The following is an 11544-nucleotide window of genomic DNA, read 5'->3' on the forward strand; positions in this document are numbered from 1 at the left end:
TGCTGGAGCCGAATCTTGATCCTGTTGAAATCTGTCCGCGAAGCTTTGAATAAGGTGCAGCGTACATACAGCATCGATTACCTCTCTTTAGCTGTCAAATTGTCGAATTATCAGACTCTGAGCACTTTGCAGTCTAAGTTCGTCTGGTGTAGGAAATCAAAAGTAAAAATAAAAATAAGAAAAGCACACAGACGTTATTGCCGATCTTGCAAGCTTCCACGAATACGTCCACCGCACACGTGATATCAACTCATCGCAGTCAATCGCCGTTGTAGGCAGCTCATGAGGCTCGGCCAAGACAACTGAGTCGGAGAGAGGAAACAAACAAGGTGATTGACTGTAGGCTGCCAGATACGGCCAGCCCGAAATCCAACTCAGAAGCCGAACGCTCCGCCAAATCATTGATGGCCTCCACGGCGCTGCTCTCTGTCACGCCTCGTAGGCAGGGTCTGAACTGGGGCCCAGCAAACCCAACGAACAGGCACCAACGGCGGCACAGTTGATGAGTCGAGTTACATGCGAGACTCGTCGCGGCTGATAGATGCCATAACTCGGTTGACTGTGTCGACTTCGACGACACCAAGGCGCTCTCTACCATGATTCCGGCGCCCGGGTCCTGCTCCAGCTGTTCCCCGCCAACTATCCCGCTCCCGCCCACTATGGGAGCCGTCGTTGGAGGCGAGACCGAGCTGCCCGTCGCCTCTACCTCAGTCCGGTTCTTCTCCTCCTGCCGCAAGAAGCAGCAGTACCAGGACCAGCCCTTCATTGATCAGATTCCCATTCAGTCATCAACTTGTCAGTACAGCCTTGAGGATTGGGATTTAAGCTGTTACCGAGCGACCGCAAACTCCACCCGACGTCACTGCTCTCAGTCCTCAGGTCGGGGTGGTGCATGGAAATGCGGGGCTTGACTCCTGTAAGTGATCACTACACAATATTGAATGTTCACTTTGGAAGCTAGCTGTCTATCAGTTGCTCCACAACAGGCCTCACGGCATACATCCATCCATCTGCACCGCCTTCACTTTATCCATTCTCCAGCCCTTTCAACAATGGCCTCTGGATTTGGCACAAGCCGCATTCGGCGGTCCAAGACTCATGTGGTCCCATTTCAGGATCACGCTGGCCAACCCGCGCTCAGCACGTTTAACGCCGATGAGAGCTGCCCGCTGCCTTATCTCTACAGCTACTGCATCTACTTCACCCACCCCAACGTCCGCCCCGATGTCCCCCATTCGGCAGACGCTGTGAGGCGGCTGTATGAAACAATTGTTATCGAAAACGCACCTTTTAACCCGTGCGACTGCCTATTCCGCCTAGACATGTACTTCTTACCCAACGGAAACCGTGACGAATGCATGCGTCACTACCGCGCTGAGCGCGATGCCCGTGGCAGCTACATGGTTCAGGTCGAGGCCGTCGAGAGCAGCGCTGCTCAACCCACAGCCGAGACGGCCAGGATGCCTGGTCTGGTGCCCTCGTATGCGCGGCAAGATATGAGCAGACACAGCTACCACGCCCTCATCTATGTTTGTGACGCCCCCGACTGGCGCGGAGGCGAGGACGAGACTATAACGCGCCTCGAGTTCGAGCCGCTGTCCCAGGGCGACTACGAACGCTTTAACAAAGACCCCGAAGACCAGCACGAACCCGACATGCTCCCCGAGACGGCGGCCGTGCTCGAGACGATTGGAAAAAATAGCCCCGGTTTCGGCAAGCCAACCCCAGCCATGCCCAGGCAGTCCAGGCTCGACGGGAGGTTTACCGAAATGTGGTACATGGCCGATCACATGTTTGACCGCGCTCCTCGTCAGCGCATGGGCGAAGACGCGTGGCAAGAGGCCAGGGAAAGGGGCTGGACTTCTTGGTGAACAGTTGTGGTAGTGCTATTTTGGAAGCCTAATTTTGTTTACTTGTTTTTCAGCCCAGTCAAGATGCGGATGGAGAGGATGGATATTGACATTGTCTTCACTGGACTTGGAACATTTCGTATTCCCATCCTAGTTAAGGACGTCACATCGGACCTGACAACCTTTCATAGTCGCCTCTCCTTACGAAACAACCCGACGCAGTACGCATACCCCCCAGAATCCAGCACCAAAGTCTCGGCTCACGGCAGGGTTCCTTTCGAAAGTTAGCCAGCATTCTACTTCGCCAAAGTCAATGGTAGAATTGGTCAGTGGTGATACCATACTTGACAGATATGTCATGGCAGAATAGGCCGTCGCCAGATGCACAAAGCAAAGTTAGCATCATTCGCTTTGTGCCTCGCTTATTTTTTATGTCTGCTGAGCCGTGCCTACCTAGTGTCATTTATTGCACTTTGGCGCGATTCCCTCTTGGCGTTGGACCCGGCGGTGTCGGGCTTGGGCTTGGGGCACTGGATGTTGAGGTTGACGCTGGAGGCGTGCGAAAGCGCCACATGTCAGTTCTTGACCAAGAACTTCCTCGCAATCTTCTGCTTGATACATGCGATAGGAAAAACCACATATGCTTATGCTGGCCGTCAAACTCGTGGCGGGGCTCGGGTCTTCGCCATTGTCGGGGTTTTCCGTAATGCTAATGCAGTAACGATATCCTGGAAGGGATAAGTTTGCTTTGGTTCAGCACCCATCTTGAAACCTTTGCTGTCTCGCCCCGAAAGGAAACAACCTACCGGACCACAGTCCCTGGCACTGGTCGCCGACGGTAGAGTTCCTAAAAAGCATCAGACTTTTGTTATGTTATGCCGCCTATAGCTTCAAATAGGCTTCTCAATTGCTCATCAGGCATAAAACTAGGCAATGGTAATGCAGTTCCTGTCGAGAACACTCTGGCGGGTAAATCCGGTAATAACGCTCTGGTAGGCCTTGCACTCAGGGGTCGCGCTCTCCTGGACAGAAAGACAAGCCAGGCTCTTAGCTAGTGGAAATCAAACGACTTGAGGGGGGAAATGGAGTGCAAACCTAATCGACCTTCTACCTCACTCGGATAGGAAGCAGCGTAGGCGTTTCGATGGGCTTGGGCGACTTGGTGAAGCTGGCACCGTCCCACTGCGCCATGCAGTAGCGGTATCCGGGCTGGGGCGCGCAGCTTATTGAGTTTCCTGGCAGGGAAGGGTTCCTGTGCGGTGAAAAAGAGGCAGCAGTCAGCTAAAAGGCCGTCTCAAGGAGCATTGCACGTGCCAGTGGCCAATCTGGGTGACCTTACCAGTTGGCTAGCTGATCGAGACCGAGCGAGGCTGCCATAGGGAACGGTGGCATAGGTTGTCCTAGACACGTAGTCGGGATGCCCCAGGTACTCGTCAATGGAGCCGATGGCCTTGACACAATAGGACGTGTCTTTCCACAGGTTCGTGCAGCTGGTGTTGCCAAGATCAGCAGACTGGCCGCATATGGTGAAGGACGCATCTGAGTGCAAACATACCCGGCATTGACATGAGGGTTCAAAAACATAAAGTCGGGCAACGAAATGCTATACTTGCCCACCAGCTTATTGTAATACTCGCCCGCCACGACAAAGTGGTAAAGCGCACAGTTGGTGGTCGTGTTCGGGTACGGTGGCACTATGTAATCGGGCTCCCCCGGCGGCGACATACATATGGGGTCACCGATGGAGTTGTTCACGGAGCGGCACAGGTTGCCGAGAATCGGGTTCCCTGGGCGTCAGCGGGACATACCCAAGCAGACACCACGCGATGCTTGTGTACTTACATGTGGTTAGCTGGACCTGGGCGAGGCTCCTGGAGCTAGCGATGCTGAGGCACGTGTCGTCGGCCTTGACTGTGTAAAGCGCGTACCTGTTCTGGATGCACAGGCTACTGCTGGTTGGGAAGTCTGCGCAGAAGGCAGGCAGCCCATTGTTGCAAAGCAGCCAGGCCGTGGTCACCCCCTGGGATTGTGAGATGGACTGACACGTGTCTCCGAGCTGGATAGTGTAGGAGCTTCCCGTGCAACTGCTCCCGGGGTCTGTTTGGACAGGTCTGGCAAGGACAGGTGTTAAAACAACAAATCATGGACTGGGGCGTGGAATTGCGACTTGTTGCAACTCACCCCGCAGGGAACGGCGTCGTAGAAGTCGACAGCGGACAGCCCGTCTTGGAGCAGCTCGAGGCCAGCAAGCTGCGTGGAAAGTAGGGACAGCATTATGCGATGCTTAGTTGCCCGCCAGCAGCAGATGCCATACGAGCGGAAGGTTGGAACGATTAAGGGGGCGGAGAAGCGCGCTTCGCCTAGCTACCATCGGTGGTCCGGGTGCGGGAACACGTGCAACTCGGACTAGGATGACCTGACGTGGGCGACAGCGGCTGCTGCAAGGACTAAGAAGGACCGTTTGTGCTGGGACAAAGGAACAAAAGTGGAAAAACTGCAAGTAGAACGGTAAGCCCGGGAGCTGCTTTGACAACCACTGCGAGATCGGCTGGCAGACGTCATGACAACGTCGTATCAGGGTGAGGGCGAGGACTGCGGCTTCTGGCACAAAGACCGCGAACGAAACTTTTGCTGTGGTCCTCCGCCCGACAAATCGCCCTTCCTGCCCGTGCCGCTTGAGTACCTGTTCCCATTAGAGCACCCACCCGAGGACAAGGAGGCCAATACAAAGTTTGACCTCAAGGTCGACCCGACGTACGGCGGCAGCAGTGCCGTGCCCTTCTCTGAGGACCCCAACAACTCACCCTTTGGCTTCGTCATCATGGTCAGCCCTGGCGCGATTCAGGTGACGCTGGACAGCCGCGACGGCTCGCACTCGGAGGCGATTGACTGTTTCGACTCCGTGACCGAGGGCGACCACACAGTCCGTATGCTGTGTACAAACCCAAGCGACAGCTTCAACTGCAGAAAGATCCACCTCGGCCACGGCGCCCCTGGAACTATTATCCAGATGCCCGACAGCTGCGGCCCGGGCAAGTATGCAGTCGCCAAGACGCTATCCGAAGCAAAAACCAGACCCTGCCGCACCACCTAGTCCTACGCGGGCTGGCCGTAGGCGAAGCGGCACCCGTCATGGACCTGACGTTTGACTATGACTTCCGTAGGGTGCCGCGTGACATGAGCGATACGCTGCTGTGGATCGATTTTAGCAATGAGCCCGAGTATTTGGACCGCGTCGTCGATGAACCCGCTCGGCGCAAGAAGGTTAAGCGGCGGGGCCTGAACGGCGTGTCCGGGAGTCACAAGCGCTGACTCGAGGAAGAGTGGCGCAAAGACGCCCACCTTAGCAACCTGGCGCCTGAAGAGCTACACAGGCGGTGGTTTGGAGAGCAAGTGGACAAGTCCTAGACAGACACCTTTGATCCTTGAGTCTCAAGATTGCTAACATGGGCACCTCTTGCAGGGACGTTATCGACTTTCCTGAGTGCCTTATTAAACGCTGTTCAGGCAGGCCTAGACCTTAGCCACAGTTAAAGCGAGACCTTCATCCTCGAGGTCATCGACCAACGAGTCACGTGTACAAACCTAGACGCAAAGCCCGAGTTCAAGGCCGAGACGAGCGTCAATGTCAACGTCAACTACAGCTTGACATTGATTGCTATCATCGGCACCGACAAGGTCCGTGTCGATCTCAGCAAGTCGTATCTCTCCACTTCCGCAATCGCGGCGACGTCTCCGCATAGTTCACCATGGAGGCGGCCGTGACGACTTATTTTGCCACGCAGGATATTACACTGTTTTCAGCCTAAAGGTTCGGCGTAGCTTCTGCGATGCCCGGAGTTCACTATCGGCCCCAACTTTAAGCTGATGGGCAGGCGCGAGGGTGATGCGACACTAGGCGTCAGCTTCGAGGCCACGGCCAAGCTTGCTGAGTGGGATACCCGGCAGACATACCTGGCCGAGAACGACGAGTGGGTTCCCAAGAGCGACAAGAACCCCAAAAATGACGGCACCCATGTCCTCAAGGCGCCCGAGTTCAACTGGGACTTCACGCTCAACGGTCACGTTACGGCTCACGTCGAACTTACCATCACGTTTTGCATCGACGAGGACGATGCTCTCCAGTCTCTGAGCAAACGAGCAGAAATTTACGGGCCGCTGGTTCCCCGCGTCTCGGGTCTGCTGTGTCTGGGCAACCTCGGCCTCCGTGCCTGCTCTGCGGTAGCGACAGCGGGCTAGGCAAGCGCGACGGCCAGAGGTGCAGCTACGAGCCAATCGCAGACCCCACTTGTCCAGCCAACAGCTCCCTGACGCGGCGACTCGAGGATCTCGGTCTCTACGACGACGTCCACGGCGTCTTCAATATTCCCGACCCTGAGCTGGCGGGCCACCTCGAGAAGCGCAAACCCGAAGAGAAAGTACTGACGTGGACGACCACACCGGGTCAAAGCCGATCTGCCATGCGGCCATTACGAAACATGCTGCACCACGGTCGGGGTAAATCGGTGGTACGGATCACCAGGTCTTAATAGCAACAGCGAGTGCGGCATTGCTATCAAGAAGCTGAACGCGCCCGACACGGACACGGATCAGTACGTTACGGAACACGTATACGAGGCGCACCTCCTCACGCGATTCACGGAGCTCCTAATCGACGGCCACAACGGAGCACTCCCGGCCGGGCACACCAAGGCGTCGAGGCAGTGGGTGTCCGTCCGAGGCTGATCGGGACCGGCGGCAACCCGCACAGAAGTCCCGGGTGGAAAGGCAGCAGCCTGTTCTTTGAGACGACGTTCGGCTTGGGAGGAAATCACAACAAGCCGGGGCTGGCCCTCGCGTACAAGGTCATGAATAATCGCAAAAAGACGCAGTTTGAAGAGGGCACTCTCGACTCGAGGGTCTCGGCCTCCAACCTCCAGAACAGGAAGGACCCCCGGGATATCTTTGGCGTGTTTTCCTACATGAAAGACAATGGCATTGTAGGCACCTATCTAGATATCGATATTGAGGAGTGGTGACCTAGTTAATTACAGCGTAAACCTGGCCAATGACTGCCCTAGACTTAGCGCCCGACCCCTCCTCTTGGCTCCTCCAATAACCAACTGCACACACCAGCCCAGCCGGGCTCGTCGATGAGTTGTGGTTCTGTTAATCACAAAATCCCGAGTTTGTGGCCGCCGCTTGCAATCATGTCGGGTATCGAGGCGGCCCTCGGGGCCGTCGGCACCATCAATACCGCGGCGGGCATAGTCGGTCAGGGCTTCCGAGTGTACCGACTTGTGAAAAAGGTGCACGACCAGGTGATTGAGGGTCCAGCCCAGATGAGAGACTGGATGGGTGAGATTGAGACGCTCACGAGCATTGCCAAGGAAATTCGCAGTACCAGCGTGGCTCGGCTGGATACGGAAGATATCGACAAGATCCTCGTGAGGTGTAAGAGCCACATGGACAAGCTTGAGAAGCTATTCCAGCCCCTCTGCACCAAGGTTGAGCAGAGCAAGGCGCGTAAGATATGGAAGGCGATTTGCACCATCGAGCAAAGGGACGATATAATGCAGATATTTGGGGCTTTGGAGAGGGAGAAGACGGCTCTCACACCACTCATTACCCTGAGGACGTTAGTGTTTACCTATTGCACAGGCTCTCGGCATCCCAAAGCTCATTGTTGCTAATATAAGGAGGACTAGGTTCAACTATATCGAGTCCAAGATCGATGAGATGAGGATCTCTGGCGAGTCTTTGAGTGATGAGGACTCCCAAAAATGTATCGCTGCTCTTTTCTTGGTCGACCCTACCGCAGTCAGGTCCGGTCTCCTGACAAACAAGGGCGACATCGTCCAAGGAACCTGCGACTGGATCGTCAACACTCCAGAATTCTCCAACTGGGAAAGTGTGGATGGTGGCATACTTTGGATCTCTGGCTGTCCCGGAATGGGCAAGACGATGCTGTCGATTTTCCTTTCGCAACACCTAGAAGCATCCACCTCGGCCGGCGTCTCAGATTCCACCAAATTTGAAGGGGAACATCTTATCACCTACTTTTTCTGTGACAACAGAGATAATCGCAGGAACAATCCTGTCGCAATAGTCAGGGGCCTACTGACGATGCTTCTCCGCCGTTGCCCTGGCTTGATTAAATATATCGTTCCCAGCTTCAAGGTCCAAGGGACTCAGCTGTTTCAGCAATCCTCTCTGGAGTCGCTCTGGAGCATTTTTATTGACATGGTCAACGACCCGGGGATCCGACGAGTCTCGTGCATCCTCGACGGATTGGACGAGTGCGAGCCAATCAAGGCGCTCGAGACACTATTGAAAAAGATAAAATCCGTCTCCAACAGCGCTCCCAGGCTATCCATCATTGTCGCCAGCCGAGAGTATCCCAAATCTATAGGTAATGCCATGCGCCAGGCGCCCAGAATCCGTCTGGACCCGGATCACAAGGCCGACGTTAACGAGGGGCTCGAGGCCTACATAAACTCGTCTGTACACGAGTTTGGCCCAGACTCGGGAGGTGATTTGCCACTGCATGTTTGCCAGAGGGTCAAGGACACCCTCAAGGAACGCTCCAAGGGCACTTTCCTGTGGGTGAGCTTCGCCATCGCAGACCTCCAAGGGAAGGAGGCGGCCGAGGTCGAAGATTGCCTCGAGCAGCTACCCACGGGTCTGGACGACGTCTACGCGAGGATGTTGGCACAGGTGGAAGCCAGTCGCCGAGATATTGTTCGAAGGATACTCAGCTGGACCGTCTTTTCCAAGCGGCCACTGCGGCTTTCCGAGCTCGCCAGTGCTCTTGGTGTCCAGCCTAAAGGGGCGCTGACGAAATTGGAAATTATCAAAAGCTACATAGCCTACTGTGGGCACTTTTTAACTATATCCAAGCCCAGTGAAGAGGACATGGAAAGTATCAAGGGCATGGCCAAGAAAATCACATGGCGGTGCCTTGCAAGTGAGGACATCATCCCCCTCAAGGAGCTGGAACTCAACCATGTTGTCGAGCTTGTTCACCAGAGTGCAAAGGATTTCCTCATTGGGAATTCGTCGGCGTTGGATGGAAATTGGTTTGCTCCCTTTAACCCTGACCTCGAGCATGGTATAATGGCATCCGCTTGCATTTCGTGCCTTGAAGCTGATGCGGTGGAGACCTTCACTCGATTGAGGGACCGGCATCATGAGGTGGATTGCTTTTACCAAGATTTCCCTTTTGTGTTCAAAGGGCTACTGGGATATTCATGCGAAAACTGGTTTGAGCACATGGGCGCTGCTGGGGGCGACGATATCGACAGGATCTTCGACCAACACCAAGGCAACTTCTTGAACCCTTGCTTGCGCTCTCCTTGCTTGAGAACCAAGCGATTATTAGGGACCTTCTCCCACTCGGACCTAAGCAACCCTGTGCTAAATGCATGGCTACGACTAAAGCATTTTAAAAACTGGGAAAAAGCCTCTGGCAATTACACCGATGGCGACCCTACAATATTTGCCGTCTCATGCTCGCTTGGTCTAGACTTTCTGGTCACAAGAATACTGGATAAACAGCGGCATGAGAAGTTGGATACAGAGAGCGATGCTTCGTGGCGGGGCAACCACCCGCTTTCCTCGCCATTATTAGTCGCAGTTGTTTCGGGCGAAATCGAGATCATCAAGATCCTCGTCAAGGAGGGAGCGCCAATCAACGGAGTGCTGAAGACTGACGGCGCAACCTACGTTCCGTTTTGGACCGCCGATACATTGAAAATGAAGGCTTGTTTGCTCGCCTTGGGCGCAGATCCGAATACCAAGGCGCCACCAATGCCCGACTGGGGGGAGCTTGACCATTATAGATGCGAAGGAGCTTATCCGTACACCATAGCAGTCAGGTCTTACTTTCCTGACCTTTTGTCCCTCCTTATCGCGCACGGGGCCGACATGACGCTTACCAACGAAGGTGACAGCAACGCCATGCACCTGCTCTTCAGCGAAAACGGGAATTGGCAATCCGATCCGGATCGTTGTATTCACCTCAAGAGCTATATACGCCCACCGTATGCTGCATTAAAAACGTTTCACATATTGATGGAGGCGCCTAATGGCCCTAAGCTCCACCAGGGGGTGGACCTGTCGGGCAATAAGCCGATACACTTAGCCTTCTGGAGTATGGAATCTGAATCGGGCATACTACAGGAATTACTAAATCCGAAATGGGGCCTCGATATCTGGGGGCCCAACTCGGAGGGCAACACGACACTGCACCTTGCCAGTCGCAGCGGAGGGACGGGCGAAGGTGTCAGGCTCCTGCTGGCGCGGGACGATGTCGACGTAAACTGCAAAAATAACAAGGGCCAGACACCACTTCACTTGGCCTGCAACTGGGACAGACCTCTCGTGTGGACTTGTCCAGGGTATAGGCATGATAAAAGATTTCCGGAAGATAAGGCAGGGCTGGTGCATGATTATTTTGACGACCCGCAACTGGTCAAACCAGTAGAGCTTCTACTAGGGCACAGCGGCATAGACTTGAACGCCAGGGACGAGGACGGTAGGACGCCGCTACATCTAGCCGCTGCTAATGGAGAAACAAGGGTTGTCAAAATGTTACTTTCACAGAGTGGCGTCGACATCAACGCCCGGGACGACCAAGGGCAAACACCACTCCACCGGGCCGCAGCTCAGGGGTACCACGACTTTGTGGAAGCATACAGCATCAAAGATTACTCCGACCGCACCTCCGCTTTGCGGCTTCTGTTGGCCGACGACCGCATCGAAGTCAACGCCAGGGACAAGGATGGACTGACGCCGCTGCAGCAAGCAGTTGCGTTTGGACAGCCCCAGTCGGTACAAGTCCTGCTTGCCGACGATCGAGTTGACGCCAACTTCACGAGTGAAGCGGGAAACACTCTCGTCTCCTATGCTGCATTCTACGGGCGGATGCTTATAATGGAAATGCTGCTGGCCGACGTCCGCATCGATGCCTTAGGAAAGAACGAGTATGGGACGACCGCAGTTCACTACGCGGCGTGTGAGGGGCACCACCAAATAGTCAAGAGACTTCTGGCAGATAAAAGGTTCGACATCAACGCCAAGACTATCTATTCGGAGACCGCGCTTCACATCGCCGCACGCGAAGGGAAGCCCGAAGTCGCCAAGGTTCTGCTGGCACACGGAGGTGCTGATGTCAACGTCAAGAGCAACGAAGGCGGAACACCACTGAACTTGGCCGTGCACTATTATGCGAGGCCGGGATGCTCCGATATTGCCCGGATGCTGCTAGCGGAACCGAACACAGATCCTTGTGTCACATGGGGGAAGGGGTGGACGGCGCTGCACTCGGCTTCGTACATTAGAAACTCAGAAATCATCAAGCTACTGATCGACCTTGGAGCCGACGTCAACGCCCGCGACGACGACCAGGAGACGCCTCTGTACTGGCTGGTCGGAGGAGCAATCGACGACCCTTGGAAAGGTCCTGTCCGAAAAGCATTGTGCACCCTCCTGGAGGCTGGTGCGGATCCCGAAGCCAAGGACGCAGAAGGCAAGACGCCAGCAGAGATTATCGCCTCTTTTGGAGGAGAAGATGCCTTTGTAGAAGCTGTCGAGTCGGGGAGCATCAAGAAAGACGGGGGAGAAGACTCCAAGGTGGCAGAAGAAACGGAAATCAGCGTCGAATCCGCCTAAATAGGTAGACTGTCGTAAATTAGGAATTCCAAAAAGGTGACAA

General features: G+C 54.9%; 4 protein-coding genes across 4 annotated transcripts; 2 read left to right on the plus strand and 2 right to left on the minus strand.

The window, feature by feature from the left end:
• Nucleotides 1-9: 9 nt before the first annotated feature.
• MGG_16426 (uncharacterized protein) lies at nt 10-799 on the minus strand. Its single transcript, XM_003710466.1, has one exon. The coding sequence runs from the start codon at nt 764-766 to the stop codon at nt 281-283; it is 486 nt and encodes a 161-aa protein (XP_003710514.1). The 5' UTR covers nt 767-799; the 3' UTR covers nt 10-280.
• Nucleotides 800-1052: 253 nt separating this feature from the next.
• Nucleotides 1053-2138, plus strand: MGG_05627 (uncharacterized protein; the record flags this gene model as incomplete). Its single annotated transcript, XM_003710467.1, has 2 exons — nt 1053-1867; nt 1925-2138. The coding sequence occupies 2 exons, from the start codon at nt 1053-1055 to the stop codon at nt 2136-2138; spliced, it is 1029 nt and encodes a 342-aa protein (XP_003710515.1).
• A 161-nt stretch (nt 2139-2299) lies between these two features.
• Nucleotides 2300-4124, minus strand: MGG_05628 (uncharacterized protein; the record flags this gene model as incomplete). Its single annotated transcript, XM_003710468.1, has 8 exons — nt 2300-2399; nt 2470-2578; nt 2657-2697; nt 2962-3102; nt 3212-3340; nt 3406-3637; nt 3693-3906; nt 4032-4124. The coding sequence occupies 8 exons, from the start codon at nt 4122-4124 to the stop codon at nt 2300-2302; spliced, it is 1059 nt and encodes a 352-aa protein (XP_003710516.1).
• A 286-nt stretch (nt 4125-4410) lies between these two features.
• Nucleotides 4411-11501, plus strand: MGG_16427 (uncharacterized protein; the record flags this gene model as incomplete). The annotated part of the gene is made up of 8 exons (XM_003710469.1): nt 4411-4886; nt 5015-5148; nt 5440-5528; nt 5673-5910; nt 5976-6347; nt 6444-6829; nt 6971-7467; nt 7538-11501. The coding sequence occupies 8 exons, from the start codon at nt 4411-4413 to the stop codon at nt 11499-11501; spliced, it is 6156 nt and encodes a 2051-aa protein (XP_003710517.1).
• Nucleotides 11502-11544: the final 43 nt, after the last annotated feature.

This window comes from Pyricularia oryzae, chromosome 1, assembly GCF_000002495.2.
Source record: "Pyricularia oryzae 70-15 chromosome 1, whole genome shotgun sequence".
Lineage (NCBI taxonomy): Eukaryota > Fungi > Ascomycota > Sordariomycetes > Magnaporthales > Pyriculariaceae > Pyricularia > Pyricularia oryzae.

Bases quoted from the DNA above. Each gene is read 5' to 3' on its own strand.
- MGG_16426 (XM_003710466.1), bottom strand. From the start codon at position 766: ATGAAGGGCTGGTCCTGGTACTGCTGCTTCTTGCGGCAGGAGGAGAAG.